This window comes from Elephantulus edwardii, unplaced genomic scaffold, assembly GCF_000299155.1.
Source record: "Elephantulus edwardii isolate Elephantulus edwardi_28Jun2011 unplaced genomic scaffold, EleEdw1.0 scaffold00121, whole genome shotgun sequence".
In the NCBI taxonomy this organism is placed as follows: domain Eukaryota; kingdom Metazoa; phylum Chordata; class Mammalia; order Macroscelidea; family Macroscelididae; genus Elephantulus; species Elephantulus edwardii.
The window spans coordinates 3,332,899-3,356,695 of NW_006399871.1; the positions used below are offsets into that span (position 1 = coordinate 3,332,899).

General features: G+C 58.8%; 2 protein-coding genes across 2 annotated transcripts in view; one reads left to right on the forward strand and one right to left on the reverse strand.

Annotated features, from left to right (window-relative positions):
- SCAP (SREBF chaperone) overlaps positions 1-13,144 on the forward strand; it is a 53,575-nt gene extending 40,431 nt beyond the window's left edge. The window contains exons 3-22 of the mRNA XM_006892951.1: positions 512-669; positions 1,340-1,560; positions 1,731-1,836; positions 2,393-2,565; positions 2,946-3,072; positions 4,637-4,749; positions 5,743-5,837; positions 6,841-6,939; positions 7,061-7,279; positions 7,988-8,364; positions 8,794-8,988; positions 9,063-9,261; positions 9,336-9,451; positions 9,737-10,265; positions 10,618-10,703; positions 11,924-12,006; positions 12,099-12,265; positions 12,412-12,492; positions 12,610-12,816; positions 12,899-13,144. Of these exons, the coding sequence (XP_006893013.1) occupies positions 512-669; positions 1,340-1,560; positions 1,731-1,836; positions 2,393-2,565; positions 2,946-3,072; positions 4,637-4,749; positions 5,743-5,837; positions 6,841-6,939; positions 7,061-7,279; positions 7,988-8,364; positions 8,794-8,988; positions 9,063-9,261; positions 9,336-9,451; positions 9,737-10,265; positions 10,618-10,703; positions 11,924-12,006; positions 12,099-12,265; positions 12,412-12,492; positions 12,610-12,816; positions 12,899-13,144 (3,597 nt within the window). The remainder of the gene's footprint in view (positions 1-511; positions 670-1,339; positions 1,561-1,730; positions 1,837-2,392; positions 2,566-2,945; positions 3,073-4,636; positions 4,750-5,742; positions 5,838-6,840; positions 6,940-7,060; positions 7,280-7,987; positions 8,365-8,793; positions 8,989-9,062; positions 9,262-9,335; positions 9,452-9,736; positions 10,266-10,617; positions 10,704-11,923; positions 12,007-12,098; positions 12,266-12,411; positions 12,493-12,609; positions 12,817-12,898) is intronic.
- Positions 13,145-13,695: 551 nt separating this feature from the next.
- PTPN23 (protein tyrosine phosphatase, non-receptor type 23) overlaps positions 13,696-23,797 on the reverse strand; it is a 35,277-nt gene continuing 25,175 nt past the window's right edge. Inside the window, exons 3-25 of the mRNA XM_006892952.1 lie at positions 21,651-21,778; positions 21,406-21,482; positions 20,666-20,715; positions 20,407-20,538; positions 20,100-20,180; positions 19,884-20,015; positions 19,751-19,798; positions 19,330-19,386; positions 19,173-19,231; positions 18,966-19,045; positions 18,734-18,848; positions 18,572-18,637; positions 18,167-18,312; positions 17,738-18,038; positions 17,490-17,655; positions 17,256-17,407; positions 16,987-17,166; positions 15,126-16,896; positions 14,862-15,046; positions 14,658-14,762; positions 14,445-14,583; positions 14,253-14,366; positions 13,696-14,178 (exon numbers count right to left, since the gene is read on the reverse strand). Coding sequence (XP_006893014.1) covers positions 13,696-14,178; positions 14,253-14,366; positions 14,445-14,583; positions 14,658-14,762; positions 14,862-15,046; positions 15,126-16,896; positions 16,987-17,166; positions 17,256-17,407; positions 17,490-17,655; positions 17,738-18,038; positions 18,167-18,312; positions 18,572-18,637; positions 18,734-18,848; positions 18,966-19,045; positions 19,173-19,231; positions 19,330-19,386; positions 19,751-19,798; positions 19,884-20,015; positions 20,100-20,180; positions 20,407-20,538; positions 20,666-20,715; positions 21,406-21,482; positions 21,651-21,778 — 4,767 coding nt within the window. The remainder of the gene's footprint in view (positions 14,179-14,252; positions 14,367-14,444; positions 14,584-14,657; positions 14,763-14,861; positions 15,047-15,125; positions 16,897-16,986; positions 17,167-17,255; positions 17,408-17,489; positions 17,656-17,737; positions 18,039-18,166; positions 18,313-18,571; positions 18,638-18,733; positions 18,849-18,965; positions 19,046-19,172; positions 19,232-19,329; positions 19,387-19,750; positions 19,799-19,883; positions 20,016-20,099; positions 20,181-20,406; positions 20,539-20,665; positions 20,716-21,405; positions 21,483-21,650; positions 21,779-23,797) is intronic.

The window sequence follows — 23,797 nt, forward strand, 5'->3', positions numbered from 1 at the left end:
GGTTGTTTCCAACTCTTTGCTATTGTGAACAAAGCCGTGATAAACATGGGTGTGCATATATCTGCTTGGGTGGCAATTATGGTTTCTTTGGGGTCTATTCCAAGTAGTGGAATTTCTGGGTCAAATGATATTTCTATTTGCAACTTTTTGAGAAAACACTATACAGCCTTCCATAGTGGTTGTACCATTTTACACTTCCACCAACAATGAATAAGGGTTCCAGTTTCTCTACAACCGCACCAGCATTTACTATTTGCTGTTCTGTTAAATTGTGCTATTCTGACTGGGGGAAGATATCTCATATTTGTTTTGAGAAATGGGAGCCGATTTGGCCCTCGGGTCATAGTTTTGATGTCTGTTAGGACGGCAGCCTAAAAGCTGGTACCATGTCTGTGGAGGTGTTCCTTTGGAAGGGGTGGACACTCCGTCAGTCCTCATTGACTGTAGGCACCATCTCTCCCTCTGGAACTGAACTGACCTTTCTGCCAACCCCCCCACAATTCTTCTGCAGTATGTGGGCGCCCCAGTGGCATACATCCAGCAGATATTTGTGAAGTCCTCAGTGTCCCCCTGGCACAAGAACCTCCTCGCGGTTGATGTATTCCGCTCACCTCTGTCCCGGGCGTTCCAGCTGGTGGAGGAGATCCGGAACCACGTGTTGAGAGACAGGTACCCTTGCAAGGACTCCAGCCTCCTTGAATCCCGTCCTGAACTGAAGGCAGGTGACAGTCCTCAGTGTCGCTTCCTTAGCCAGCCCTACAGAAGCAGCCGGCGCCCCTAGACCTTTGTGAGGGGCACAGGTAGACCTGAGCTGCCCCCTCAGATCTACCCTGCATAGGTGCTCACTGGGCTCTGTGTCAGTCTGCCTGTCACTGGATGTCTTCTGCGCCTGGGTTACAGATATGAACGTGACAAGACTGAAGAGAAACCAGCTCTTCCTGAGGTTCACGTCCAAGCCCCTGGTATCCTCCTCAGCCCAGCAGTGACTTTGCAGCTACAGGCTTATTTAGTGATGGCTTGCTGGGCAGCATTTTTGTGCATTAAATGCACCTCTTAATTTTCACCCTACCCCCTCTTGCTCACCGACTCAGCCCGAGTATTTGGGTGGGTGGCACCGTGCACGAGCCTTCCCTCTGAGGTCAGTCAGCCCCACGTGCACTTCAGAGCTGGACAGCTGGCTGGAAAACTGTCCTTCCACTGCCCTAGTCCTCAGGCTCCCTGGAGGGACCAGAACACGGGCAGGGCAGCATTGAGGGACCTGATAGCAGCGCTGCCCTGTGCATGTGGACTGCCCTGTGCTGGTGGACACAGCTGGTGCCCCGTCCTGTCTCCTGCACAGCTCTGGGACCAGAGCCCTGGATGAGGTGTGTCTGCAGGTGACTGACCTGCTGCCAGGCCTCAAGAAGCTCCGGAACCTACTCCCCGAGCATGGCTGCTTGCTGCTGTCCCCTGGGAACTTCTGGCAGAATGACCGAGAACGCTTCCATGCCGATCCTGACATCATCAGGACGATCCACCAGCACGAGCCCAAAACCCTGCAGACATCGGCCACGCTCAAAGGTACCGAGACGGCTGCCCCGGGCCTGCGGCGGTGCTTGCCAGCGTCCCCTGCTTTGACGAGCCTCTAGCCAATCAGTGACCTGAGCAAAGGCTCCTGATGCCTGGCCCGGTAGTGGATGCTCATTCTTTGCCTGTACTTGCTGGTTTCTTTGCTGTCTTTCTGTCTGCAGACTTGCTGTTTGGGGTTCCAGGGAAGTACAGTGGGGTGAGCCTTTACACCCGGAAGAGGATGGTCTCATACACCATTACCCTGGTCTTCCAGCACTATCACGCCAAGTAAGACTGCAGCACTGGGCCCTGACTGGCCTGTAGACGGGCAGCCCCACCCCTGTCCTGCTCAGGTGCTCAAACTGCTCTCTGAGCTCACAGCGCGCTGGCCTTCTGTTGAAGTGTTCACTGCCCTTAGGCTGAAAGAGACTGGCTGCTTACGTGTGAGCGAGGATGTGCTGACAGCTGGTTTAGAACAACGTGTTCAGGTCCCCGAGTTTAAATCCAGCACCTGCTGCCTCCACTGCCCGTCCTGAACTAGCATAGATGTCCCCAGCTGGTCTTACTGGGCCCCACGTGGCCTCAGAGTCCTTCTTCTCATTACTGCAGAGAGCGTTCCAGTGACTGACAGGGCTCCTTGAGAGGCCTCCACTCAGCTGTCCCACACTTTCGGCCCTAGCAGTGGGTGATGGGGATCCCAAGAAAGAGCAGGGCTTCCTGAGACAACTTTGCCAGCACCTCTGGGGACAGTGGAGAGTCCCCCTCTAACACAGCGGAGGTGAGGGGAGACTATCTGTCCTCTGCCAGAGAGACCCTCCACCCCCTGCCACCTCTCCACGTGCAGGTTCCTGGGCAGCTTGCGTGCGCGCCTGATGCTCCTGCATCCCAGCCCCAACTGTAGCCTCCGGGCGGAGAGCCTGGTCCACGTTCACTTCAAAGAAGAGATTGGCATCGCTGAGCTCATCCCCCTCGTGACCACCTACATCATCCTCTTTGCTTACATCTACTTCTCCACGCGTAGGTCCCTGGTGGGCGCTGGGGACTGCTCCGGGCAGATAGGCATTTCCAGGTCACCCACTTCCTGGCCTCAGCACGTGGCCCTGGGCAGCGAGGTAGACAAGTGTGGTGATCACAGTGCCCAGGGCCTTGTGCCCCAGCAGAGCCCAGGGTGCTTGGATGGGTATAGGGCTCCTCCTACTTATCAAAGACATGAACCCCCACGGGGTGCATCGTGTCCCTGAGGCTGTGAAGGGCCCGTGGCCACCTTTTCTTCCGCTGGCGCTGGAGCTGTGCTCCCTTGATCCTTCCAGTGGCCCTGCTTCTGGGACTCAGACGAGAGGGGCCTGTGAGGGTGAGGAGCCGGAGCCACTGCCCCCACACGTCCTCTCTACCCGCAGGCAAGATCGACATGGTCAAGTCCAAGTGGGGGCTGGCCCTGGCCGCCGTGGTCACTGTGCTCAGCTCACTGCTCATGTCCGTGGGGCTCTGCACTCTCTTCGGCCTGACGCCCACCCTCAATGGCGGGTAAGCCCCTAACCCACTCCACAGGGCTCCAGGTCAGACAGCCTTACCTGCTGGCGGTTCCCTGCCCCAGGCTGTGCCCTCTGCCATCATCCCATGTCCTCACATGATTATATTTGATGGTGAGAGGAAGGTATTTTTGTCTTCTTCATATTACACGTCATACTCATTCACACACTTTGTAGATGGGCATATGTACGGGCATTTACTATGTATGTGTGTTATTACAAATACATAACTTGTACGTGGCTGTATAGTTACATGGTAAATGTACACATGCATACAGCTTCTTGATGGCTTAAGTCGCAGATGTTCAGAGAAGGAATAGAGAAAGACACATTCTGTCCTTTTTAAAAATGAAAACATTTAAATTCCTGAAAAAGTGTATCACTTTGGAGTAAGCTTTTACAAAGATGGGGAGGTCTGGGGGTGTAGTCTGCAGGGAGCGGCACTGGTCACTCAGCGGGCAGCCCCTTTCGGGCGGTTCAACTGCCTGCGACTCTGCCGGAGAAAGACCAGCAGCCTCCTCCTCTGCGAGGTACAGCCTTGGAAGACCCACCGGCAGGTCTGCTCTGAGCCGGTTCTGATTCAGAAGCAGTGAGTTTAAGACACGACCTATTTATATTTTGGTCCCTTTCACATGGCCGTGTGTATCTGGACCCCTCCCTGAATCGGCCCCTGGGTTGTCTTCTTAGCGCTGATGAAGCCCCACCTTCCCCTGCGTGGGCCACTGACACCACCACCCCCATCCCGGGGCTTGTCAGGCGGGTGACAGCAGAAGGAATTAGTTGGTGTCTATTAATCATCTTGCTCATGCAGCACCTCCCTTCCCTGACCCTGGTGGCATTAGACACCCCTCCCCACATACCTTTCCGCGGGACCGTCGACAGGCCCCTCATGCCCCATCCCCGTGACAGCAGAGGCCCTGGCAGATCCGCTCTGTGGGAGTTCCTGGCTCTCACGTGATTCTCTGACAATGAAGTGACAGGGAACCCTGGTGGTGCTGGTGGTAACAGAGAATCTGGTGGTGTGGGCCCCCAGTCACAGCAAAAGAAACGCAGCTATCTGTTCCCACAAAAGCCGCAGCCTGGAGCCCTGCAGAGTGGCTCTGCGCTGTCCGTCGGTGGCTGAGTCAGAGCCGAGAGCGCACAGTGACGGCAGCACCGGGGCAGCGGGCCTCGGAGAGCGAGGAGTGTCTGCTTTAGACACGCTTGTTCTCCCCAGACTCGGCCAGCAGATAGGCTGGTTCTGCCCTTCCTCCCAGTCGTAGGGCACGGGCCTGCACGTGTTTCTGTGAGCTCTCGGTGGTGGTCACTCTGGGGGTGGTGTCTGGAAAGTTGGGGTCTGGTCGAGGAGAGATAGGAGCTCTCCTCCCACTGCGTAGATGGACGGAAGTGGGCCTGAGCAGTGTGGACAGACGCCCTGTGAGAAGTGAGGAGGGTGGGCTTTGTCCTGAGCTCTGGGAGCCTCCGTCTTCGCCACAGGCTGTGGAAGCAGCAGCCTTCCACACTGAGAACCACCTACCTGAGGACTCCCCCTCACTGTGCCCACACTCTCTGTTCCCCAGAGAGATCTTTCCCTACCTGGTGGTGGTGATCGGGCTGGAGAATGTGCTGGTGCTCACCAAGTCCGTGGTCTCGACCCCCGTGGACCTTGAGGTGAAGCTGAGAATTGCCCAAGGTAACGCTTTGGGAAGGTGGGGGCTGTCCTAGTGTGGGGTCCCTTTGGGGCTGTTTCCTGAGGAACTAGGGGACCCCTCAGTCCCATGCACCCCAAGGAGCCAAGGGCATCTGTCTGGATGCCCTTTGTCCTGACTCGTGGGTCACGGGGAGAACAGCCTGAGTTCTACATGGCCCACGTGCTTGGTGGTCTTCCGTCTGGAGCCCTGTCCTCCCTTCTGCCTCTCTCCATCCCCCACACTGGGTCCACCAGGGTCACTGAGGTGCTGTCAGAGAAGCCCCCCCAGCCTCACTGTTGCTGAGGAATGAAGTGAACAGCAGGTCCTAGTCTGGAGACCTGGACTCCTGCGCGTTGTCCGTCTGACCACAGGTCTGAGGACCAGGTCTCAGAGCAAGCTGCTCCGTTTACACGCCTCCAGGAGGGTCAGTGATGAGCTGGGCCCACCCTGACTGAGGAGTTCGGAAGAGACTGGGCCGTGGCTTCCCAGCCTGGGGCCTGAGCCGCACACGCGTGACCTTGTAATGACGTGGATCGGACCTCAGTGTGGAGAGGGGCCTGCCAGCCACGTGGCGGGAGAGCAGGCTCACAGGCTGTGCTCACGTGGGCTAGACCAGGACAGCGTGCGGACGGGGGTGTCTGCGCAGCCTGCGGACGGGGGTGTCTGGACAGCGTGTGGATGGGAGTGGCTGCAGTGGGTGGTTCTTGTTTCCTCAGGCTGCTCATCTTACTGGCCTCTTCGTCCTGTGCTGGGCTTCGCTGAGACCTGGGTGGTCCTGGTTCTCCCTAGTCCCGAGCAGCAGCTGTGTGGCACTGGCGGCGGTGCCTTGGAGCCAGGGCCTGGGCAGGGCCTATGAGTCAAGCACCCCAGTGGGATGGCTGCCTCCAGGGCTGTGCACCCACCAACCCCCAGCCTCCAAGCGCTGCTGGGTGTGCAGACCCGTGGTGGAGGGAGGGCTGCACTGGTCCCACAGCCCCTCCGTCTGTTCTCTGCAGGCCTAAGCAATGAGAGCTGGTCCATCATGAAAAACATGGCCACGGAGCTGGGCATCATCCTTATTGGCTACTTCACCCTGGTACCTGCCATCCAGGTAAGGCCCTGGGCCTGAGCCTGGAGCATGTGGGGTCCCCTGTGACGGTGTGCAGGGAGCTGCCTCCGTTGGTGGTATCCCCAGAGGTGAGGACTCTGTCTTACGCATTGGTGGCTAGAGGGGTGCAGGCTCCTGGGGTGGCTGGTTCAGGAGAAGCACCATTTGTCCGGCTGCGTTGTGGCTCTGAGCTGAGTATGCCCTGCCTTTGATCCCATCCTCTTCCTCCCTGGCTGCTCCTCCCTGGAGCACAAGGACAAGAGTTCCACGTGGTCCGGGGCTGGCTGTGTGGTCAGGGACCATGCTGGTTCCAGTCAGAACTTTTCCCGTTTCCCAGACAAACAGGCCCCTGTTCAACCCTCTGCTCTTTCCTACCCTCACTCTGACCTTGACCCGCAGCTTCTGCCTCTTGGCTCAGCTCAGTAGCCTGCCTTGTGAGAGGTTACCCCTAGTGCTCTCACTGGTAAAGTCCCAAAGCCGTGAGGGGTCTTGTTGACCTTGCTGGAGGGAGTCAAAGAAAGGGGTGATACTGTCAACTCCCCGTCCTTCCTCTGGTCTGCTGGGGAAGGAGCCCCTGGCAAAGCCTCCAAGGACTAGCTAGAGTGGGGTCTGGTGTCCAAGATGCCACAGCAGCTGCAGCCACTGTTTAAATATAATCCAGCTGTCTAACAAGGACGAAGCTTGAGCCAAAACAACCTTACTTACTGAGCAAGCCTGAGGGCCAGAGAGAGAACACTTTTTGTTGAGTTTTGGGCAGCATCAGTCCTCCTTCCTGCCCACCGTCTGCCCCTTCATCAGTCCAGTGTGTTCACTGGCTAGGAAGTTGTCTTAAGAACCTAAGATTGGGCCAGGCCGCTGGATTCCAGAGATTTTGGGGAGGACCTCCAGGCCTCTCACATTATTAGTGCGGGGCCTGTGTCGTTGGAGGTGTGGGTGGGGTGAGCCACAGGCGGAGTGCAGCCTCTGGGGGCTCTGAGCCACCTAGTTCTCCTTCCTCTGGTTCCAGGAGTTCTGTCTTTTTGCTGTCGTGGGCCTGGTCTCCGACTTCTTCCTTCAGATGCTGTTTTTTACCACCGTCCTCTCCATTGACATTCGTCGGATGGAGGTAAGACTGGGCAGAGCTGTACCCTGGCCACCCTCCTCCTCACCCCCGGCTGGTCAGAGCTGGTCCCCTTGTGGGGGCCTGGGAAGAGGAGACCAAGCCCTGACCCTCGCTCCTCTGACAGCTGGCAGACCTGAATAAGCGGCTGCCCCCCGAGGCCTGCCTGCCTCCCGCCAAGCCAGTGGGGCGGCCAGTGCGCCACGAGCGGCAGCTGACCACTCGGCCGTCCACACCCCACACCATCACACTGCAGCCGTCGTCCTTCCGCAACCTGCGGCTCCCCAAGAGGCTGCGTGTCATCTACTTCCTGGCCCGCACCCGCCTGGCACAGCGTCTCATCATGGTACCTACCACCCCACCCTCCCCAAGGCCAGGTCAGATTCCCTTCTGGGGCCACAGGACGCCCCTCAGCCCCTGGCGGCCCCTAGAAGCCCAGCTTTAGGAAGCTCTCTGCCACAGCATCCCTGTCTGGGGGACAGAGGCCCCGGATCCCCTTCTCAGATCGAGGCAAGGGCCTACTGGCTGGTGCGTGGGAACCCACTCACGGCCAACACGCTCTGGGTCCCAGTCCACTGGCTGCTTTGCAGTGTGCAGGCATCAGGAAGTGCCAGGCAAGCCCGGGTGCCACTCCAGGACCTCAGGGAGGTGTGGAGTGAGGTGGTGCTCCTCCCAGGACTGGGACCACCACATACATTCAGAGTTGGCCAGCAGCTGGACCCTCCAGCCACACTGACCACAGGAATGAAGCAGCCAGCTGGGTCCTGGCTGAGGGTGGAGAAGCTGTGAAACCTCCGGACTAGCCAATAATACTCCGGGTGGAAGATCCAACCCCTGACTGTGGAAACAGGCCCCTCCAAGGGCACCTGTGCCACGTCTGGGGAAGAGAGCGCTCAGAACAGCAGAGAGGACTGGGCCATGTACCTTTCCTCCGCCCCCAGGCTTGAGGTCCCTAGACGGCTCCCCAGCCTGAGGGCCAGGGCTGCTGTGGGCTGGGATTGCCCCTTCCTCCCAGGCACCCTGCTGAGCCCCTGGTGCCCCACATCCCTTGCAGGCTGGCACTGTGGTATGGATTGGCATCCTGGTGTATACAGACCCAGCAGGGCTGCGCACCTACCTTGCTGCCCAAGTGACAGAGCAGAGCCCTCTGGGCGAAGGGGCCCTGGCTCCCATGCCTGTGCCCAGCGGCGTGCTGCCCGCCAGCCACGCAGACCCTGCCTTCTCCATCTTCCCACCTGATGTCCCTAAGCCCACCGAAAACCAGTCTTCACCCGGGGAGCCGCCTGGGCCAATGGGGCCAGCAGAGGGCATCCATGACGGCCCAGTTCCAGAGGTGACCTGGGGGCCTGAGGATGAAGAGCTTTGGAGGAAACTGTCCTTCCGCCACTGGCCGACACTCTTCAGCTACTACAACATCACCCTGGCCAAGAGGTGAGCTGGGCTGTGCCAGTTGTAGCCTCGACCCCTGGTGGTGCGGCCCACACACAACTGCCCTTCCTCAGAGCACCTCTCGTTTGAACTCGGCATTTCTTTATATAACTTCACACAGCTGGAGAAGCTGGTATTCCAAGTGGTCATGCCCCCACCGTGGTGCTGGGTGTGAGCTGGAATGAGCCATGCCAGGCTCCTCATGCCAGGAGCAGCGAGGCCTCAGCCCCAGCGGGGCCAGTGGCTGCTTGGAGTCAGGTGTTGGTAGAGGAGCAAGGCTGGGCCCTGAGCCCTGAGCCCTGACTGCCCCAGAGGGGCATCTTTGAGTCTAGCGGGTCCTGCAGGGAGAGTGTGGAGGAGACAGCCAGGACCGGGCGGTGGAAGGAAGGGCCCTCGTGAGACACAGCTCTGAGGCCCCTGCTCGCATCCCAGGTACATCAGCTTGCTGCCTGTCATCCCTGTCACCCTCCGTCTGAACCCACGGGACGCCCTGGAGGGGCGGCATCCAGAGGATGGCCGGAGGGCGTGGCCGCCTCGAGATCCGGGCCCTGCACGCAGTGGGCTCTGGGAGACTGTTCCCGAGGGAGCTGCTGGGGCCCAGCCCCACGGAGACATCACCTTGTACAAGTAAGGCCCTGGAGGGCGTGGGGGCCTGGAAGGCGGGCGCAGGTGCCTCACGGCCTGTCCACCGTGACATGCAGGGTGGCGGCGCTCGGCCTGGCCACGGGCATCGTCCTGGTGCTGCTGCTGCTCTGCCTCTACCGCCTCTTCTGTCCACGCAACTACGGGCAGCCCGGGGGGCCCGGCCGGCGGAAGCGGGGGGATCTGCCATGTGATGACTACGGCTACACGCCACCCGAGACTGAGATCGTGCCCTTGGTGCTGCGTGGGCACCTCATGGTGAGTGCACGGAACGGGGAGGGGGTCGCAGGGACCGTCCTGGACACACAGTACCGCATCCCCTTCTGCTGTAGGACATCGAGTGCTTGGCCAGCGACGGCATGCTGCTGGTGAGCTGCTGCCTGGCGGGCCACATCTGTGTGTGGGACGCGCAGACCGGGGACTGCCTCACCCGCATCCCGCGCCCGGGGTAGGTGCCCCCAGCCAGCCAGCCTGCTCCTCCCGCTCCTTGCCCTCTGCCATCCCCTCCTCTTCTGTCTCTCTCCCTCCCTCCCCGTCCACATCCCCTCCCTCTTCCATGCCCCCACTGGCCACCTGCTAGCTGCCTCCTCCCTGTCCCTCTCACTTCTTCCTGTTTCATGTCCCCACCCAGCCACCACCTCCTCCCTCCTCTATCACCACACATCCTCCGTTCCCCAGCCCCACCCCCTCCTCGATGCCCCCATCCACCTCAACCCTCCTCTGGGCCCCCCAGCAGGCAGCGCCAGGACAGTGGTGTTGGCAGCGTGTTTGAGGCTCAGGAGAGCTGGGAACGGCTGTCAGACGGCGGGAAGGGTGGCCCAGAGGAGTCTGGGGACAGCCCTCCACTGCACCACCGACCCCGGGCCCCTCTGCAACCCTCCCTCTTCGGGGACCAGCCAGACCTCACCTGCCTCATTGACACCAACTTCTCCGCACAGCCGAGGCTGCAGCCTTCAGAGCCCATGCACCCTGAGCCCCGGCATCGGGTGGGCTGCCGGGCTCGGGACTCCAGGGGCTATGACTTCAGCCTCCTGGTACAGCGTGTATACCAGGAAGAGAGGCTGGCTCCTGTTCATGCACCAGCCCTGCGCCCACCCTCACCTGGGCCTGCCCTGCCCCCAGGCCCTGAGGAGGAGGGGGGCTCACCTCCAGAGAAGGGATCCTCTTGCGCCATCTGGGCCCCCAGCACACATGGCTCCATTTGGAGCCTGGAGCTGCAAGGCAACCTCATCGTGGTGGGCCGGAGCAGTGGCCGCCTGGAGGTGGGCAAGGGTACTGGAGATGGTGGGCAAGGGCATTGGAGATGGACAGGGGATTCAAGGTGGCCAGGGGGACTGGAGATACATAGGGGATTTGAGGTGAGCGTGGGCATTGGAAACGGATGGGAGATGGGTGGTGGGCAGAAGGATTGGAGACAGATGGGGAATTCAAGGTGGGCAGAGGGATTGGACACAGGAAGGGGGATTAGACAGACCAGGACAGGAGGTGAGGGGGCTGTTGGTTGGAGATGGGGTGGAGACATACGAGCTGGACAGGAGCTGAACGCTGAGCTGGAGGTGGAGGGGACAGTGGGTGCAGGGGCTCCAGGCCTCCCTGATAAGTCTCTACTTGCAGGTGTGGGATGCCATTGAAGGGGTGCTACGCTGCAGCAGTGAAGAGGTCCCCTCGGGCATCACGGCCCTCGTCTTCCTTGACAAAAGGTGGGTGTGCAGTGCTAGGCTACCGTGGATGGGCTCTGCTGCCTTGAGTGGTGTGGCCCTCACCGTACACCTGGAGGGGCGTCCTTGATGGAAGAGTGATAGCTGCACGAGAAGTGAGGTCCTTAGAAGGCTTCACCTTAGAGGCTGCGAGGAAGTAGGTGAGGACTCAGGTGAAGCTTCCCAGGGCTCTTCTCACTGCTGACCTTGCGTGGGGTTTCTCCAGTATTTTTAGTTTAAAAAATCTATTTTCCTAAGTTACACACCCACCCCCAACCCCTGAACTTTGTCCCTTTGTTTGCTGGACAGTTTTCTCTTTCCTGCTGTGACTTCACTCCACCCTCCAGGGTTCCAACAGCATGCTTTTGGGGATCAGCCACATAAACTTGGGCCTCACCCCTCCCTGCCCAAGGCCTGTTGGTGGACTGCCATCTACCTAGAGCTGGAGCCTCCATTGGCCTGCAGGTGCCCTCTGCCCTTGCATCCGGCATCTTCCTCCCCCAGGCCCTGCTTGCCGGAAGTGCGCCTCTGCACGTCTTTTGTAGCATCAGGCAGTCTGGGGTCCGTGTGATGAGGTCTCCTTTCCCTCTAGGGGCTTTGCCAGGCCAGCCATGGGCCCCTCACTCATTGCCTTTTTCCATTCTTACTTCATTGCATTGCTGTGCCATCATTGGAGCCCGATTTGACCCGTGTTCCTGTGCCAGACCGCCCTGGACAGCGAAGCCCTTATTTCCTTGGGGAAAAGGAAACTGGGTGGGACATGTATGATAGAGCCACCTTTATGTGGGAATCCCATCTAGGCAGGTTCTCTTATGGCCCAATGCCATTTCTCCCTTAGAAACCATCTGAGCACCAGACTGTGCTGGGGAGTCCTCCATTTGCTTACCTTTTTTAACAAAATTTAAAAAAAAAACCTGCTAAACCCCACATAATATTCACCAACGTCAAGTTGGAACCAAATCACAATGGCCTCCATGCAGTGGGTTTTCAGAGGCTATAAATTGAGAGATTGCTGGTCTGTTCCCACAGCAGCTGGTGGACTTGAACCACCTGCCTTTGGGTTGGCAAAGCAACTCCTTACCCACTAGGCCACCAGAGCTGAATGCTCAGTAGACACTTCTGTATTCACTAGGTCTCTTAATCTTCACGACACCCGAGACAGTACATGGCTGATTGTAACCTGGGTTCCCTGACGCCCCAGCATTTGCTCTCCTCTTTTCCAGGATTGTGGCTGCCCGGCTCAATGGTTCCCTTGACTTCTTCTCCTTGGAGACCCACACTGCCCTCAGCCCCCTGCAGTTCAGAGGTCAATGGGCTTGGGATGGGCAGACTCGAGGGTTCAGTGCCTTTCAGAAGGATGCGCTTTCCGAAGCCCCTTACTTTGCCTATTGTCCCCAGGAGCCCCTGGACGAGGCAGTGCCCCCACGTCCCCTGTGTACAGCAGTCGTGACGCGGTGACCTGTCGCCTCACCCACACGGTGCCCTGTGCACACCAGAAGCCCATCACTGCCCTGAAGGCTGCAGCTGGGCGCCTCGTGACTGGAAGCCAAGACCACACACTGAGGGTGAGCGCTGGCGTGACCGGGGCCGGGGCGTGAGCTTCTCAGGTCAGTCACTCCGCAGCTAGAAACGGGCTGCATGAACCTTAAGAGTTTCCTGGCCAACTTGGAAAACAGACCCCTGTACTTCTGCCCACCGCCCTCCTTCCCAGGTGTTCCGTCTAGAGGACTCGTGCTGCCTCTTCACCCTGCAGGGCCACTCGGGGGCCATCACTGCCGTGTACATCGACCAGGTGAGGGCACTTCTGTGGCCTTGGGAGGCAGCGGTAGCCAGGAGACGCCTCATCCAGTAGGCACTGAATACCCTTGTTCTCGAGGTGGTGCCTCACCAGTCTCCCCTTTTTTCTCAGACCATGGTGCTGGCCAGTGGAGGACAAGATGGGGCCATCTGCCTGTGGGACGTGCTGACCGGCAGCCGGGTCAGCCATGTGTTTGCTCACCGGGGAGACGTCACCTCCCTCACCTGCACCACTTCTTGTGTCATCAGTAGCGGCCTGGATGATCTCATTAGTATCTGGGACCGCAGCACTGGCATCAAGCTCTATTCTATTCAGCAGGTAGGTGGGTCGGGGCAGGCGCACCCCGGGTCTTGGCTGTTTAGGAGTGGAGGCTCTGAGCCTATCTTATCTTTGCCTATAGGACCTGGGTTGTGGTGCAAGCTTGGGTGTCATCTCGGACAACCTGCTGGTGACCGGCGGCCAGGGCTGTGTCTCCTTTTGGGACCTCAACTACGGGGACCTCTTGCAGACAGTCTACCTGGGAAAGAACAGTGATGCCCAGCCTGCCCGCCAGATCCTAGTGCTGGACAATGCCGCCATCGTCTGCAACTTTGGCAGTGAGCTCAGCCTGGTGTACGTGCCCTCTGTGCTGGAAAAGCTGGACTGAGGGGCAGCAACCGAGACACTCGGACTGGCGTGTTCTGTGGGGTCAGCACACTGGACTGAGACTCAAGGGATGGAACCAAGTGTCTGTCCTGCCTCCAATAAACTTTTCTAAAATTCACGTCTACCACGGTCCTGGTGAGGTACTTGCATCCTTCCAGAGGAACGCCCACCTCCCTCCCTTGTGCTGTATCCAGGAGGTGTATAGATGCCTTGTCTAGGGAGTGTTATGGGCAGAGCTTAAAAACTAGTTATCAAAGCACGTCACAGGGCACCAAGGACCCTCCAGCACCAGATGGACTCAGAACAGGTGGGTTTATTTTATTATAGCAAAGAGCTGAAAAAGGTCAGGTCCCACAAAGGAGCAGAACTGGGCTCTGGGCTCATGGGACCTCTCCACCCACAGAGGTGCGGGCCCAGTCAGGCCGGAAGGCAGCAGGAATGGGGGAGGTGGCTGTGCCTACATGAGAGCGCCTGGGGAACAGGCACCTGCAGGGAACAGGCCAGCGGGCACTGGAGATGATGTAGTGTGAGGGCCACGGAGGAAGAACCTGGTCAGGTTTTGTTGAGTGTCCACAGTGGGTCTAGAAGGCTGAGAGGGTCATCGGCAGGCCGGGCAGCACGAAGCCCCTGCCCGTTATGGGCTTGTAGAAAGTTCTGCTTGCTCATCCGCTGTTTTCCTCGCAAAGAGCTGTCCAGGGAGAAAGCCTCAGGGGTCAAGGAGGCCAGAAGCTCCAGAGAAGAAGAAGAAGGGGGTGCTGGGCTGGGAGCCTCGGGCACCGGCACCACCTCCTCAGGCTGGGGTGCCTCTGGCAGTGGGGAGGCCGGAGGCGGCGAGGAGGAGGTGGGGATCTGGGGGGGCTCTGTGAGGCTGGCTGGAGGCGGGCCTGGGGGCTCTGTGGGGCCTGGCAGACTGGCAGCCAGGGCCTCCACGCCTCCAGCTGGCCGGATGCTCAGCTTGGCGATAGTGGCCTGGATAGAGCTGATGGGCACATCACCTCCAAGGACCAGGTCCTGGGAATCCTGAGGCAGGTGGTTCTGAGGAAACGGACATGATGAGCTGATGGGCAATAGGAGGCGGGCGGCCCAGCAGCCCCTCAGTTTCCGCTCACCTTCTGAGTGACCCCAGTGTTGGCCGAGGGCTTGCAGGGAGGGGGCAGGCCATGGCGCTGGAGGACCTGCTCCACGTGTCTCACTACCGCTTCGTGACAGAACCTCAGGTGCAGCTGCAGAGGTGCATGCAGTCAGCCCGGTGCAGGGCCAGCAGGGCAGCTCTGCCCGCCCTGCCGCCCGCCCAGCCTCACCTTCTCCTGCAGCATGTGTTTCCTCTGCTGCCGCATGCGCCGCACCAGCTGAGGCAGCTCTGGGATCCCGTTCCCGGCCTCCACCTCCTGCACAGCCGCATAGAGCAGGGCGAAGGCCCCCGTGCGGCCCACACCAGAGCTGGGGGGAATGGGCAGGTGAGGTCGGGCTCAGAGTGCACAGGGGCCTCAGGCGTACGCCCACCCCTTACCCACCTGCAGTGCACGACGATAGGGGTATGCAGGGGCCTCTGGTGCAGGTAGTGTGCGTGCACCTCCTGGATGAATCGCAGCAGGTTGCTGGGGTTGTCTGGGAGGCCTCTGTAGGGCAGGTGGGGTCTCTGAGCCAGGCCTGAGCGCACAGCAAAGGTGAGGTTCCCCACCTAACACCCACCCATCCACTGTCCGAGGGGCACGCACAGCTCAGGCCAGGTGGGGAAATGCAGGTGCACGAGGGAGCGCTTGAGGCTCTGGTCCCGGAACTGCAGGCTCAGCACACGCTCCACATGGGTTTCAGTGGTCCGCACGCTGCTCAGGGCCAAGCTGAGGGCCCCGTGCACCATGGACTGGCCCCTCTCCGTGGGGAAGTAGCGGGTCACCTTTTGCTGTTGGGCAGACAGGCAGTTAGCGCTCCTTTGTCAGGGTCCCTCCCCCCTTCCAACCTGAGGGCACCTAACCCCTCACCTTCTCCATCTCCGCCTCGGAAACCAGCATGACAATAACTGACACCTTCTGCTCATGCACCATGAGCCAGAAATCAGCCGCTGTGCCGGGCAGTGGGGCCTGTGTGGCCACCAAGGGCGGGCAATATGGCGAGAGCCCCTCCAAGCGGCTGGCGTTGATGTAGTCGTCCTTGCCGGAGCGCAGGACCACGCGGTTACTGTCGTAGGGCATGACGTCCTGGTGCCGGTTCTTGAGGGAGTAGCAGCGGGCGATGGCAATAGACCGGCCCCGAGCATCGTGCTCCTGTGCATCCTGCAGCTCCCGCCACACAGTGTCCAGAGCCCCTGCATCCCCTAACTGGCCCCTAAAGGCCTCTAGTTCCTGCTGCAGCTGCTGGAGCCTCTCGGGGTGCTCATAAGGGTCCCGTTCAATCAGTCGCAGCGCCTGAGGCCTACGGCCCTCTGCTGCGTCTACCTTGGTGGGCTGCAGCAGGGGCTGGCCACCTCCTGGAGGCTGGGAGCCACCGTGCTGGCTCTCGGGGCTGGAGGAGAGCAGGTCTGCAGCTGCAGAGCCTCGGCGTGGGCACGGGGGTGGCTCTGCTGCAGGCGGCCGAGGGGAAACCGGGCCAGGTGCTGGGGATGGGGCAGGTGAAGGCACCAGGTGGGGACTGGGGGTGGGCTGGCTGGCAGGTGGGGGGCCTCGGATGGCAAGAGGGGCAACCTGGGGACCCAGGGGCCTGGGGGATGGGGCAGGGCCATATGCCAAGGTGGGATGGGGAGGCTGAGGGGGCCCAGGACTTCGGAAAGGCAGAGCCCCTGAGCGAGGGGGCAGAGGGTCTTGTGCAGGGCCTGGATAGAGCTGAGTGTGCATGGGGGGTGGCACCTGCCCTAGGACACCAGGCTGAGGGGTAAAAGGGAAGGGTGGCTGAGGGGGAAGGGGGCCTGGGGCCTGGGGAGGGAAGAGGTGTGGGTGCTGGAGTGGAAGAGGCTGTGGTGGAGGCTGAGGCCCAAACGTTGCTCGTGTAGGATGGGGCTGGGGCTGGGGCTGAGGCGCAACCCTGGGGCCTGGAAAACCTGTGTGGATCCTGGGGGGGAAGTGGTGCTGGGCTGGGGGGACAGGGAGGGGCTGCTTGGTCCCCACTGGGTAGGCATAGGGTGTGCCCAGTGGCTGTGGTGGGGGCACAGGGAAGCAAGGCTGGGCAGGAACGGGGGTAGGGTTGGGCCTTGGAGCTGGATGGCTTGGGATGGGGGCCTGGACACTGTCTACTGTGGTGGTGGCTGGTCTGACCCCCATGGTCAACTCAGGGCCTGAGAAGTGGGGAGGTGGGGCTGAGGGCAAACCTGCAACTGGTGGCAGTGGCCCTACCCCTCCATAGGGACCAGTCACCACAGCATGCTGGGGGGAGGACCTCGGCACAAGGCCCAGCTCTGGAGTGTAGGCAGGGGTAGCAAAGAGGGCAGGCCCAGGAGCCACAGCCATTGCGGGGGGCCCTGGGACTTGAGGGGCCCTGGGCTGGAGAAGTGGGGTAGGACCCGAGTAGGTACCAGGGGGCAAAGGGCCTGGGAGATAGTGAGGGCCTGGGCCTGTGGAGCTAGGGAAGGGGGTGGGAGTAAAGTGGAGGGGGGTAGCTGCTGCCAGGAAGGTGTCGGGGGGTCGTGGCCCAGCCCCCATATCATGGGGAAGACTGCGCAGTTCCTCAGGCAGGTCTCCCGGCTCCACCTCCCCCTCCTCCCTGCGTGGCAGCAGTGGCTTTGGAGCTGTGGGTCGTGGTGGCGGCTTTTTTTTCAACTCCCTGTGGAGCGGAGATGAAGGGGATGCCTGACTGACTCACAGCCACACTACCGGGGGGTGTGTGGGTGTGTGGTGTGTGTCTAACACCCACCTGTCGAGGAGCTGCTGGCGGGCGGCCTCCCGGGCCTGGCAGGTAGACTGGGCCCGTTCCAGAAGCGCAGCCACCTTGCTCTCCAGGTCTGCGTAGAAGTCTTTGCCTTCCTGAGACTTCTTCATCAGGTCCTCATAGGCTTCGTAGGAGGCCACCAGTGTCTGCAGCGTGGAGTTCCACCTGCAGGGCGGAAGGGCTGGCATGAGGCGAGCAGCAGGACAGGGCAGGGCGGGGCGGATGCTACAGGGGCTCAGGGGCCGGGCACTGACTTCTGGTCCAGCTCGCTGAGGACTCGCCGCACGGCTGCATACTGCACGTTGGCCTCCGTCAGTGCTCGGAGGACGTTGTCCTGCGCGGCCAGGTTCTGTTCCAGGTACACCCTCAGCTGGTCGTACTTCTTTAGCTGCTCTTCAAACAGCTTCTAAGGGGGCACATTGGGAGGGACACTCAGGGCACAGCCACCTAAGGGTGGAGCTGAGCTAGAGCCCTGCACCCGAGCCCACCTTCATTTCCGAGTGGTCTGTGGTCACCAGCGAGGCAGTGATGTCATCTTTCTGGATAAGCTCCCGCAGCTGCTGCTCCAGGGACACGCGCTGATCTCGCATCTCCTGCACTTTAGCCAGGATGCGCTTTAGGTTCTGCAGCACGGCCTTGTCCTCTGGAAAGAGCAGGAGTCAGTGAGGCTGGGGGGTGGGGGGTGGCCCCCAGCCTTACAGCTCCAGGGTGGGGGTGGGCTCACCTGGGGTGAGGGGCGGGGGTGGGGAGGGCAGCCCGGACCTGGTCCAGAGGCCCACTGAGCAAGCGCAGGTTGCCCACGTGCAGGTTCATGGCGCGATGCAGCTCACTGTTGGTGAAGGAGGCCTTCTCGTGGACCTCCATGTACTTGGCCCATTCTCGCCTCACCTCTGCCAGCTCGGCTTTGGGGGCTGCTGGGCTGGTCCCCGCCTGACCCATTGCCTCCTGGAACTTCTGCTCTAGCAGCTCCTCCTCTTCCAGCAGCTCCCTGATGTCCTTCAGGGAGGCCTCCACATCCGTGAATACGCCTGACAGCACTGTGGGGGTGGGGCGGGAGTAGGGGAGCAGCCAATCTTGGAGATCAGACATGGGGCTGTGGTCTAAGGAGGCAATGGGGCAGATGCCTGCACTTCACCCGGCGTGCTCCATTCCCGCCCTCACTCACCCTGCATGGACTGAACAAGGTTCCTGACTGTGTCAGGCCGTACACTGAGGGCGGCACACTTCTCCATGAGCTGAGGCGGGATGTGGCTGTACATGTCAAGGTTATCCACCGTCTCAGGATCCAGCTGCATGGAGTCCATGAACTGGCTGTGGAATCAACAGGAAAAGCCAGAGTGAGCCTCACCCAAGAGCCAGGCCTTACCGAAAACATAAAGTGCAAGGGACATCCTCCCCTCCCCCCGCAAGACAGTCACTCTCATTCCAGCAAGGTAGCCCACAAGGCCCAGAGGGAAGCTAAGAAGCTCTCTGCCTAAGAAGCTGGTTCACTCCTCCTTCCCTGCACAGGACCCACCAGGACCCTAGATGGGTGGACCTCTCATGCCTTCCAGCCCTGTCCCGCACTCACTCCAAGACCTCGTTCTTGTCTTCAATCTTGGCCATCATTTCCCGAAGTAGCTTGGCCTTCTCCTCGCTGCAGGGAAGTGACAAAGCTGCTGTTAGGGGCCTCTGGTCTCCAGATGCCCTGAGTTCACCTGTGCTAAGCACAGGGCCAGCTTCTCCTACCCACCTGTACAGTGACGAGGCCTCATGGGCAGCCATGGGCACCAATTTGGCGAAAATGTCAGGGCCTGTGACTGCAGGGTCTGTGGGGTTCACTGGCAAGGGCTTCACCAGGGGGGCTCCTGGGGGCAGAACTGGAGTTAGCGCGCCCACAGAGAGCCTGGAGAGGGCCTGCCCCTCTTGCCTGCCCCTCATCGTCAGCCCTACCCCGATCCTCAGCCTTTTCTCTGCTTCCAGACCTTTTACAGGCTGAAGGGTGTCCAGTGGTGGGACTGCCTCATGGTAGATGAAGTCATTGTCCTTCTTAGCAGAATTGTACCTAGGAGGAAGGTGTGGGGAAGTCCCAGGGGTTGGCACAAATCCAGGACCCAGCCTCCCGAGGATGCAGGCGGGGAGATGAGGCTCTTTAGGACCAGGGCCACCCTCAAGCCACCTCACAGACTCACTTTCCCCCAATGACATCCATAGCGAAGCGAAGCGCGTCCTGCACAGTGTCCGGCTGGCCCTGCAGAGATGAGGCAGGGCATCAGCACCAGGCACGCCTCGGCCATGGACCCACACTGTGGGTGTTGAATGGCCAACCAGGCTTAATCTCAACTTTACCTTGGCCAACTTGATAGCTTCATTGAGTTTGTCCAGGGCACTCTGGAAATATGCAACCTGCAGAGACCAGAGTCTGGTCTGACCTTTGCAGTGTGGACCTCGACTCCTTGCCTCCCCACCTAGCTCTGCCATCAGATGTCCCCTCCAAAGACAGGACAGAGCCAGCCCCAGTAATCCAGTTAAGGGCATCAGGGTTAGGGTCACACCTCGCTTCCCTACAGCATACACTGCCAGCCAGCCAGCCCCCTGCAGGAAGCCTATGACCCTACCTCAGACTCCAGGTGAGAGGACACATTAAGCAGCACCAGGTGGAGGTGGAGACCCGAAACCACCTGGCTCACATCTAAAGGAGCAAGCCAGCTGCAATCTCACTAAGAGACCCGCCCAGCTTCGCGGCCCCTCCTCGCCACAGCTCACTCACCCGCTCCCCGAACTTCTGCTGCTCCTCTGCCTGCTTCCCCATGTGCAGCTAGAAGAGAAGAAGGGAGGTCACGATTTGCTCCCCGAGTTGTGGCCTCTGAGCCCAGCAGCCCCAGTGGCTGTGCCGCCCTCACATGAGCTACGGCTGCAAAGTAGTAGATCTTCATCTGCACGAGCTTCTTCCAGTCCTTCTGGATGCGGCCCAGCAGCGAGGCGGTGTCCGGGTTCTCCAGCGCCCGGCAGGCCTCCTTGTAGTAATCAACGACCTAGGGGCCCACCAGCAAGGGATCCAGAGTAAGCCAAGGCCTGTGTTCAAGGCCCTGGATGCTCACGATCTCCCCGGTCCCTACCTGGGCACTGATGCGGGCCACCAAGAAGCTCTTCCTGTTGTCCAGCATCGACTTCTCCAGGAGGCATTCCTGAGCCTGGCCCTGAGACAGTGGGCACAGGGTCCTCCTAGTTCAGCCAGTCCGTCCCCACTAGGAGGGGCACAGGGATCCTGTGCTCTTCTCCAACCCCTCTTTACTCCAAGAAGCACATCCATGCTCCGGGCTGCCTCCAAGTTCCAAACACCAAAGCCCAGGCTCCCTGACTGTCTCGCTGTCCACCCAGACATGCATGACCCAGCCCTGTCCCTCCTACTGGCTATCTCCTCACCAGCATGAGGTTGACATTCAGAGTGAGGATCTGGCGGCTCATGTCCACACTGTAGGCCTGGGGGAAGTGCTCGCGCAGGTAAGCAAAGGCGCCGGCCGCACACTGGAAGTGAGTGCAGGAGACCTTCATGCCCTGGGAGGAGGAGGAGGAGGACTATGGGCAGAGCCAAGGAAGCTACTGTGTCTCCGCCATGGCAGGATCCAGTGAAACCTATCCCTTCCTGCTAAGCCCCCACATGCCGCTCAGGGCCACTCCTCACCTCCTCAGACACCCGCTTGTCCATGGCCCCCAACATGGAGTGCAGAGCCCCTGGAAAGGCAGAGGACACGGTGTCAGGACAAGCCTGGGCTGCTCTCCACAGGCTGTCTGACATGTGCTGGGATTGAGGCACGGGAGGTGGGTTCTTAACCAAAACCAGGAGGGACCTGGGTCTGGACCTGGTCCCAAGCTGGCACAAACAAGGAAGCTCAGAATCTGGCCAAAGTCCTCTGTGTCCCACTTTGCACATGGCAGCAGCCAGGGTGCAGAGAACAGAGGGCTTCTCACAATAGCCTGAATCTAGAGGCCCAGGCCTGACATTTCAGGGATGCCCCAGAGAGTGCTGGGATTCCACATGCTTCTTCTGAAACCAGGCTGATGGTGGCCTAAGAGGGGTTAAGGGACGGAACAGGTAGGCTAGCCTGTTCTCCCTCTGCCCAAAACAGCCCACAGCCACAGGCCAAGGGGAAGATCTGGCTAGAGCAGAAAGGAAGTAGCTCTCCTGGCTGAGAGAGTGGGGGGGCATGCCGTGGCAGTTAGCCCAGCAGAGTCCCTCCCTATAGGGGTAGTTTCTAGGACCCCCAAAACCAGCAGGTAAACATCCGAGCTCTGAGGAAGGGTGTGGAGGGGTCAGAACCCAGGTCTCTTCCCTCTGTCAGCCTCTGTGATTAGCTACAGTGGCGATCCTGGGCTGCAGGGCTCAGATGCAGGATCGGAAGAAAGGCTCTAACAGGAGCTCACCAAGGTTGTAGAGGATGCAGGCTTGCTCATACTTGATGTCCTCATGAGACACAGACTTGCCTGAGAAGATCTCTGTCCTGCAGACAGGCCACCCAGTCAGCTTGAGGGAAGCGGTTGGCCAACACCCAAGACACGGGACCAGTCACCCCAGTATGGAGTTACGTGGAGGTGAGAGAAAGAACAGTCCTACCACCCCCACGTTCCCAGCACCCCTCCCCCCCCCAGCCCTGCCTGCCAGGTCTCACCAGGTGACAGGCACAGCAGCCTCCTGGCTCGAGCCCATGGGGACACGACTCTGCAGATAGTGGAGCTGGCCCAGGTACTTGCGGAGGACACTGCAACCCTCAAAGTCCCGTGCCACACGGACTGCATTCTGGGAGGACAGGAGAGGAAGGCCTGCATCACTTGGGGTGGGACTTCCTCTCAGAGCTAGGTGGCTGCACAGGACCCACAGCTCCATCGGTAGCTACCTGGCACACTACTGCCCTTCACAGAGCCGCTGAAACACACATTCGAGTTCTGAACGCATTTAACTTTTGACTGATAACTCTACATCTAATAATGCTCAGTAAGAAGTTCTAAAAAAAATGACTAAAGTTTTGCTTACAAAGATACTTATCACACCATTACCAACAGGATCAAAACTGGACCCCAATATTTTCATTAAAGAAGAGTGTTTATGTCAGAACTACCGACACAAGCCTTAGACACTGAAGACCAGAGTCTCCTGTGATCCATGTTAAGATGCACATGACATACAGGTAACAGATGAATGGTGGTATTTCACTGGTGTAGAATCATGAAAAAACACCAATAAACAGGTATATGTTGTTGTTGTTGTTATGTGCTGTCGAGTCGCTTACGACTCATAGCGACCCCATGTACAACGGCCCTAAACTCTGCTCTGTCCTGTGGCAACTGCACTGTCTGATACACCCATCCCAATTACCCCAGTCACTGAATCAATCCACCTCATAGAGGGCCTTCCCCTCCTGCGCTGTCCCTCCACCCTATCAAGCATGATGTCCCTCTCAAACATAAATATCCAAAAGGCTGAATACCAAAATATCAACTGGAATATGTGGGATTTCTCTGTCTCACATGTTGTTGTTATGTGCGGTCAAGTCGCCTGTAACTCATAGTGATCCTATGTACGACAGCCCTAAACCCTGATCTATCCAATTTTATTGTCTCTGAAGAGACATTACTCCAGTCACTGAATCAATCCATCTCATTGAGGGTCTTCCTCTCTTGTGCTATCCCTCCACCCTACCAAGCATGATATCCCTCTCTAAGGACTGGTCCGTCCTTGCAACATGTCCAAAGTATGTAAGATAAAGCTTCAGAATTCTTGCCTATGCATCAGAAAGCTGGACAATGACTAGGACTGATGGACGTAGAAATGATGCTCTTGAGCTGTGGTGCTGGAGAAGAGTACTGAATATAACATGGACAAACAGGAATATAACATGGAGAACAAACAGGTTTGTCCTAGAAAGGGTGAAACCAGGCTGTTCCTTGGAAGAAGGATTCTGAAGCTGTCTCACATACATGTACACATATACTGTAGAGTTAAACAGTTTCCATGTTTATAAGCAACAAAGCTATTCTCTTTGTAGGGGTACAACCCCACCCCTATAACAGAAGAGGCAAGTTCTGTGAGAGGGAAAAGGCCAGAGCAGCATGCCAGGAGCCAAGGGGCCCAGGAGAAGTGCAGCTTGCTTGGGGTCCAGACAAGTCCTCAAGCATGATGCTCTGGAGTGCTCAGTTCCAAGCTGCCCACATGCAGGTCTCTGGGATACAAACACAGAAGAGTCCCTGCACTACACCAAGTGCCTGTCCTGTTGTGGGGAGATGGCCTTTGGGTGTCCACCCAGTTTCCTCTTTAAAAAGGGATGATATCGCCCCCTTGTGGTAGGGCCTCTAGAATGACTAGTGCATGGACAAGTGGCATTCTCCTCTCAAATGTCACCATTCTTATCAAAACTCCACATTTACTTTATAAACATTTCCTTAAAAACCCAACCCTATCTTAAGCAGAAGCATACATGAAATATCAATTTGCTATAACACAAAGCATACACACAAAATATTAAAAATATCTGTCTTAGAATTCTAGGCAGACAGAGTGAGCAGGCCCAGTTCCCCAACCTTCCTTACATATACGCTCAAAAAAACAAAGCACAACTAGAAACACAAGGTTGTAATAATGTAGAAAACTGTATGAACTACCAAGGGTAGTAACCGCTAAGGAATTACATAAAGTATGTACACAAAAGAGAATCAAAGCAATTCGTAGAATGGGACTGTCCTTGGGGTTAGGGAGACACTGAGTAAGATGGGTTCAATAATGTATACTGCACTGAAACAGAGGAGGGAGAGAACCGTTTAA